Source organism: Octopus sinensis, unplaced genomic scaffold (assembly GCF_006345805.1).
Source record: "Octopus sinensis unplaced genomic scaffold, ASM634580v1 Contig10079, whole genome shotgun sequence".
Taxonomy (NCBI): domain Eukaryota; kingdom Metazoa; phylum Mollusca; class Cephalopoda; order Octopoda; family Octopodidae; genus Octopus; species Octopus sinensis.
In genome coordinates, this window is record NW_021831989.1 from 102,927 (window position 1) to 110,681 (window position 7,755).

The window sequence follows — 7,755 nt, forward strand, 5'->3', positions numbered from 1 at the left end:
CTGAATCAATTTCGAGAGGTTTCTGGCCAACAGGCTACCCTCAGTAAGACAACTTTCAACAACATACCCAGAAGTATTATCAAAAAATTGTTATTATACTCTTTTATCATACTCGATTCTCCCTTTCGTGCATTAAATTCTAAATTTCCTTTGCAACTCGAGAATAAAATAAAGTGCCAATATGAAAAGGCGAAATTATTTGGATTTTTGGAAATTAACATTTTCTTTAAATACTGCCGCAAATAAATAAGCCCCAGGTTCCATGTTGCTCCCACAGCCCCGTTTGCTGAAGACTATGCTATTGATGTTGGAATACAAATGTTGTGGGTTCTATTCCGAAGGAAGCAAGTTTCCAGCAGAGGTCAAGTCTTGTCACCGTTCCCAACTGTGAGGCGACGAGACAGATGTAGAAAGGGGACCTTCTACCTCCCTTGATCACTTACCAATGAAAAATCTTCAGTATGTAAAACCCTTTGGGAAACAAATGACGTGCGGTGATCGACGGTAGGAGGCTGACAAATGGGAACTGAGCAAACCAGATATTCTCCACCTCTATTTGGATCCGAACAGCTGTATTGAAGATTTGGAGGCTAATGTTGATCAGCACGGACAGTTCCTTCTTCCTTGGCTTTTTCATTTGATTAGTTAGCTATGACTGTTTGTGCCGGGTTTACTATTCTAAGCAAGCTTGGAGGTTAATAATAATAATGTTGCTCCCACAAAAGTCAAGTTTTTCTAGTTGGATCCAGCGGCAATAGTACTTTCCCTGGTGCTTTTTACATATCTTTTTTGTATTTTCAAAGTCCGAATGTTTTAATTTCTTCTGTCCGTAAGCACCGTAAGATAATTTTTAATTCGACATTTTGGTAGGTAACTCGGCATATATTTCTTACAATGAAAGAGAAAAAAAGACTCCTCTTTCACTAAGTCTTTTTTTTCCCTGCATTTGAAATCAGTGATGCTATTGGCAAACTTGCATGTGGATTCGTTCTGAAATCAAGAAAGGACCTCAACGGAGACCCACAATCGTCAGAAAACTATTGGTGTTTAAAAGGGTGCCACATGCAATTCTTTAAGTCAATATGTTGCCAGTTGTGTCTATAATACTCTAGTTATTAACTAATTTTTATAGTCAAAAAAGTATGTTAGGATCTAAAAAAAGATTTTTAAAACATTTTTCTCAAAAAGTCCACGATAGAAGATATATTTGGTTACTTGAAGAAAATAAAAGTTAATTACATAAAAGAGTATTCAGCGGTAAGATTAGTAAAATAATGAATTCACCAATTTTGTTCATTATTAGCCCGATTTAAAGCAGAATAATATAAATTATTTGTTTTAATAATAGTATAATAAGATTAATCTTAAATTTATTTAATGATCTGGATCATTTCTAATGGGAGCTTTACGTTATTTCTTTGCTAAAATAAGTTTTTGTCGATTATGCATTCTCTCAATTCTATTCAAAGTTCTTCTGTTTCCTTTATAGTATGAGAATTTATTAACTTACAAGTTTCTCAACTGACTTTGAAGTTCACCGACATTGGCTTTCCATTGTCAGTACTCTGCCAATAAAGAATTGGTACAAAGACGTATTTTTAATATTTGATTTTCACTTTTAGGAAACTTCTCAATGGACTCTTGATTATCCACCTTTCTTTGCTTGGTTTGAATATATACTGTCATTCCCTGCTAAATATTTTGACCCAAACATGCTCCAACTTTCAAAAAATTCTTATGTCTCTGATTCTACAGTTCTCTTTCAGAGATCTTCCGTCATTCTTGCTGAGATATTTTATTTAGTCGTCATAAATCAGTAAATATCTTAGACTTGTAACTTTTAGGTCGTTCAAGACATTTGAAGATCATTTCGGTAGATTTAGTAACCCTTCAAAGCAGTTTATTAGGATTTTTATGATTTTCAACTTTTCCATCACTTTGGTGGACAGTATCCTTTTTTAATACTTTTTACTCGTCTTTTTATATTCCTTAAAAAATATATATTCATTTTCAATACAACTACCTCTTCATGGCCGTACTTATAATGTCTGTTACAGAAATGATCAAAGTATTTATTTCTTTGTATTTTATTGGGAAAATATATTTTATCCGCTATTCTTTTTTCAATTTTGGTGAATTTAAAACATCTTTTTTTGCCTCTTGCTCCGATATACGGAATTGTTCTATTCCGGCAGTATTGTGTAATTCGGCCTAATGGTATTCCTTGGGTCTCTATTTAGGTCGATGGGCATATATTTCGCTAGAGAGAGTACTCAATCTTGTAATTGTTGTCCTTGTTGTTTTTTCCTTATCTTTTGGTCCGTTCATTTATTATGTATATTAATAATAATATATCCTTGAAGAACGTGCTTTCGGATGTATTTTCGCGACTTTTTCCATTCGGAAGGGGACTCTGTCATTCTTATTGGGCTCCGAATTTTTGGGCTTTGTATTCAATAGCGGATAAACTACTCTTTCATTATGGTTTTGTTAATTTTTAGTTATTTTAGAATGCTATTTTGGCTTAAAAGCAAGGCTAAATTGCAGTGTAGTCGGACACATGACTGGGGGAGTTGTCAAACGGGTTGTACCCCTGTCGTTGCCCGACATAACTCCTCAGTACACGTTCTATATATACGTGGCATCTATTCTGGTAAAACGATTTATTATTTTTGTTTAATTAGTCTTATTTATGATTTATTTTAGCCATTCATTTTCAAAATATTGTTCTGCAGTGTCAAAAATGTTGATAAAGTTTTTCTCAGGTCATTGTTCGTCGGTTCGTTCGCATCGTTCATGTTTGGATGGCATGTCCACGAAAAGGCTATAATTATCCCTAATCTTTTAATGGGGTATGTTAGTAGTTTTTAAAATTGTTAGTCTCTTACTTTTTTGCGACAAATTCTCTCGACGTGACATAGTTATATTTTCTACTGTTGCTAACTTTTCACTCATTCCTCTGATACATACGCCAAATGGTAGTTTTGGTAGTTTATTGGTTTAGAGACTCCGATTGTTCTTGTCTTTCTTTTTGTTATAACCTTAATTCTTATAGAACTCACACGAAATGAAGAAATGAAAGGATTGTTTTTCCTTTGGAAATTTGAAATGATTTATTTGTGTGGTTTTTTATGTGCAATCTTGTATTGCTATTTGGGTCATCCGTTTTTTGATTCGAGAAAAGTCTACCCTTTTCTGCCGACGTTGATTGTGAGTGTTTTTGGGGCTATTGGGAATGCATATTTATTTGTCATTTCCTATGTAGGTTTACTGATTAATTGACTTTGGTTATTAAATATTTTCTTTTTGGAAATTTGTAGGCTGCTAACGGTGTTTTGGTGAAAATTATTTAAAAATTTATGTTCTAATGATTTCTGTATAATAGCCAAAATTTGCAAGAGTCTGTTCAATTCGTTATTCACATGTTTTTACCACACGTGACTGTAAAATCCAAACAATTCAATTTTTTACTAAATCATAGTTAACCGTTTTTAATTAGTTGCATCAGCTAATCTCCGGGAAAGATCAAAAATAGAATCTATCAAGAACGTTGAATTAAAATTTTTAAATACGATCAAAGAATTAACGATCGACTGTTTATTACTGACTATTGTTTTTGACCAATAAAATTTTATTTATAAAAAAATAAATACGACTTCATAATCAACAATTTGGTTCTTTTGTATTTGGCTACCCTGAACAGGTAAAAATGTCTTAATCGAATCATTAAAATTTTCACAATGACAGCTCCAGATCACACTGACACAAGTCTTAATTTGAAGAATTAGCACAAACAGTCAATATTTCGAACAATCCGGCTAGTTATATAATAAATAAATCAAAGAACAGGCAAAGTAAGTAACTAAAGGATAGTCGAGATCCTAAGGGTCAGCCCAACAAAGCCGTGCTGAGTATTGAACGACAGTTTCCGGTGATTAGTTTCCGTCAAAATCTTTTAACCAATGTCAAAAAATTTGGTCACAGCCTTGCCGACGATTTTACGAGATTTCGAGAGCGAGGTGGACAATTTCGAGAATAATCCTCTTTGACTCTACATTCTAAACACTGAGGGAACCCGGGGCTTCCATATAACTTAATCATTTATAGATTAATGTTCCCTTCCTAAAATTAACGAATCTCTACTGCATATAAAAAAGTATGTTCCCATATAAAACTATTGGGATATATTTTATGGACTCGTAGAACACCAAATAAAATTTGATGTGGTTGACATCCAACTTATTAAGACATGTTCTCGAGATTGTTGTTAAACTCGAGTAATAATGTATGGAACTGTGAGACCAGAACTACAAAAAGAACTGGGGTTAAATTCCAACTAACAACAAAAACACGTTGTACAAATGTTTTATTACAATTAGTTGAATCATTTGAAAACTTATAATAAAACAATATTTTTTATTTTCGGAAATATAAGTATTTTGTGTCTTATGTCATTTTGGAATACTTATTGGTCTTTGATCTCTTCTGTGGAATTAGGTCAGGATCGACTTTTGAAACACAAATATTATCCAATTTTTCATTAAGGTCTTAAACTAAAAAAACCAAACCTAAAAGAAGAAAAATCGTTAAAAACAAAATAAAACAAGGCACTGTAGTGTCTCTTTCAATGGTAACCACAATTATAGCATCAAAAAGTTTTCTCCATTACCACCCGAATCGTGAGCACAGAGAATTCTCCCAAGTCTTCTAGCCTTGCGTCAAGTTGTACTCCGTAAGAAAAACGTCTTCATTATTCCAAGCATCTGAGATTATTATTACCACTTGGAGAAAAATTTAGTTTGGGTTTTGACAAAGCAATATTCAAATTTTACAATGCGATATTCAAATTTAAGATTGTAATAAATGTATTGGTCAGCTAGTGATAGGAAATGCAAGGTCTTATGTGCTCGGGACGTAAGACATGGAAACCGTTGCAACTGGACTTGCAGAACAATTTAACTGCATTTTGATGTCATCTTCAGTAAGACTGAGTTAACAGAGGTCATTCGGGAGAGTTCGAAACTTTTGGATGTTCCGGATGCTTTGCCTACACTAAGGTGAGAGCCTCAGGGATGGGGTCATTTCTGGATATTTTTCTGTTTGTGGTGACAATCATGCTAATGCGGCAGGAATCGTATTTTGATCAGTGTTATTATCTTTCTTTTCGCAGGACTGCAATAAAAAATAGATTTGTCCCAATGAGGAGGTCCACCGCAAATAGAGGTTGCACTGTATTTATATTTATTATATCTTAATGGTTCTTTATCTTAGTGCTAAGAGAGACACGTCCGGAAAACCCGGATTATTACATTATATGTCAGAGTCTAAAAACTGTAAGACTGATAATTTATCAAGTTTGATAGTATTAAATTTGGATTTTTTGCGTTAATTGATTATTAATAATTAAAAAACTTGCAATTAGTTGCTCTCCCTTCCAGACAGAACAGGAACCTGAAGACGGTAAACGCCCAAATAGATTCACTATTTTTCCGTGGAGTAATGGGAAATGTCCCGCGTGGAACTCTACGTGTACGGACACCTTTTCGAAGACGATATAATTGACTCCGGAATCAGTTTAGGTTCTGCCAAAGAATCTCCATGCGATTCTGAGGGGCAACGTCTTCTCTATCATAAGTAGTTTTGGAAGATGAAATAGTGCGATAAATAGCCATTTAAAGATCACTATATTTTGACGACACAATAATTCAAGACTAAATAAGCTTGTTATTAACTCTTGTAAAATGATATTATACAAATTATTGGTAACTCAAAAATGATGGGAGTTAATTATTTTCTTAGCCTTTTTCATGTCAATCTTTGACAATACACGTTTTTGTCGTTTCAATGTTCTTATTATTTAAATGCTAAAATTTTTTAACAAAAATCAGTTGTATTCAATTATAATTGTTGACATCTGATTTCAAAATGTTTGTTAATCTTTTAGAACATTGAGGTTTCACTGTCTTCCTGTCTGATAAAAAAGGTTTCTATCTTATTTGTCCTGGAAATGGTGGTTAAGTTTTCTCGAAATGTAGAAAGTGAGTCTTTTTAGACAGGTTTTGATGCTAATTTTATCCGATTACTCTGTTTGAATTCGAATGCGATTATTGCCGAAATTATATTTTTCGTTGACAAATTTATTAAATAAAGAACTGAAAATAATTTTTTACATATGAATTTAAACAAGATTGAATCAAGGAGTTTTAATTTAATAATATCCATTTCTTTTTTTTGACACAATTGTTTGGCTTTCAAATAAAATTAAGACTTTTCCAGTTTGTTTCAAAGTGCGGAAAATTTTTAAATTAAGGACATATTTTAATATTCGGCCCGCAGACGCTATCGTTTCTCCGCCGCCTTGGATCTAAGCTCGTGGTTGCCACGAAAGATCCCAACGAGTCGATCAGACTCTTTCAAAGGATCTCATTGGCCATCATGCGCGGGAATTGCCAGTCGATCCGCTGCACATTTTAACTTTTTTCGTTTGTAAAATAAATAAAATTAATTTTAATATTTTAAAAAAAATTCACTCCACTGTTTTTCTTTTTTAAAGATTAAAATAAATAAAAATGATTTTTAGTGAGACTGTTTTAATAATTTAAGTTTTATTAATATTTATGAGTTTATCTGAAATATTTTTGGAAAATGGCATTTTAAAATCATCAAAGTCAATTTCCCAGCCATTCCTTTCTCTTTGCTCGACTCTTTGACGAATGAGGTCACGTGTGGTCATTTGTTTTTTCCAAACATTTCGTGAATAAAATATTGCGTCATTGTCAAACGTCATCCTTTCTAATACAGATGCAGGTCTTTCCAGGTTATATGTTAACTTAAATGAAGAGTCTAGACCGATATTCTTTTTTGGAGAACGTTGATTTGTAGTAACTTTGGGACTTTCTATTTTTTTTGCTGGAGTTTTTTTAGCTTTTTGATTTTTTGCGGTTTTTTTGAGTGCAGGTAATTTGCTAAATTTTTCTTCCAAATAACTAATCAGATTTGGATCTGACCAATCATGAGAGAGTTCCAGTGGAGTTTTTCCTTTTCGTGTTTCAGTTCTTAGCTTTGCTCCTCCTTTTTCAAGCAAGTATTTAACTACATCGAACGCAGAAGACTCGATTGCACGAGTTATTGGAGTTCCTCCATTGAGACTGATAGCGTTTACATCAGCTCCCGCCTCAACTAAATGAGCCACAACGTCTAATCGGCCAGAATGGCATGCATGATGAAGAGGAGTCCATTTCATATTGTCCTGAGTAGTTAAAGATGCTCTATAATTTAATTTGTATAATAAACCCGTTCTCAGTAAGGAATTTTACCATTTTTAAATCTCCAATATGAGCTGCAGTCATCAATGGAGTTTTATAAAAATTATCCACTGTGTCAATATTATATCCGTGGTACAAAAATTTTTCCAATGTATCGACATCCTGTGCCCACACAGCCCAACTTATGCTCACGATTGGAGGTTTCACCGGGTCAATATACCAAGCGCTGTCGTCTTCCAAGGGATCATTTGGAGGATGGTCTCTATCGAACCGTGTAATGTCCGTTTGCTGGTATTCCCTGTTAATATTATATTTATGGATTTACGTTTCGATTCTAATGTCGTCTATATTTGATAATCTGGCCGGAAGCTGGAAAGGAGGTCGTTTCATTGGTTTGGGAGGTTTTTTGTTTTTTCTATTCTTCTTGTCAGCATATGCTCCAAGTAGAAATTGTTTGTTGATAGAACCTTTTCCGTTGAGAAAGTTGACA

At 33.6% G+C, this 7,755-nt stretch overlaps 2 protein-coding genes across 2 annotated transcripts; one reads left to right on the forward strand and one right to left on the reverse strand.

Moving 5' to 3' along the window:
* Positions 1 to 295: 295 nt before the first annotated feature.
* LOC115228239 (probable dolichyl pyrophosphate Glc1Man9GlcNAc2 alpha-1,3-glucosyltransferase) lies at positions 296 to 5,389 on the forward strand. The gene is made up of 7 exons (XM_029798871.1): positions 296 to 387; positions 1,514 to 1,592; positions 1,623 to 1,805; positions 2,364 to 2,489; positions 2,707 to 2,852; positions 4,983 to 5,057; positions 5,272 to 5,389. Exons 1-7 carry the CDS (start codon positions 296 to 298, stop codon positions 5,387 to 5,389), a joined length of 819 nt encoding a protein of 272 aa, XP_029654731.1.
* A 1,208-nt stretch (positions 5,390 to 6,597) lies between these two features.
* LOC115228275 (ankyrin repeat and EF-hand domain-containing protein 1-like) lies at positions 6,598 to 7,263 on the reverse strand. Its single transcript, XM_029798897.2, has one exon. The coding sequence runs from the start codon at positions 7,241 to 7,243 to the stop codon at positions 6,599 to 6,601; it is 645 nt and encodes a 214-aa protein (XP_029654757.1). The 5' UTR covers positions 7,244 to 7,263; the 3' UTR covers position 6,598.
* Between the last annotated feature and the right edge of the window lie 492 nt (positions 7,264 to 7,755).

What these genes read in the sequence shown, in the direction of transcription:
- LOC115228239 (XM_029798871.1), top strand. Translation starts at nt 296, where the DNA reads ATGCTATTGATGTTGGAATACAAATGTTGTGGGTTCTATTCCGAAGGA. An exon ending in CTGAGATATTTTATTTAGTC is followed by an intron (nt 1,806 to 2,363) that starts GTCATAAATCAG and finishes ATATCCTTGAAG; the next exon opens with AACGTGCTTTCGGATGTATT. An exon ending in TACTCTTTCATTATGGTTTT is followed by an intron (nt 2,490 to 2,706) that starts GTTAATTTTTAG and finishes GATTTATTTTAG; the next exon opens with CCATTCATTTTCAAAATATT.
- LOC115228275 (XM_029798897.2), bottom strand. Translation starts at nt 7,243, where the DNA reads ATGAAATGGACTCCTCTTCATCATGCATGCCATTCTGGCCGATTAGAC.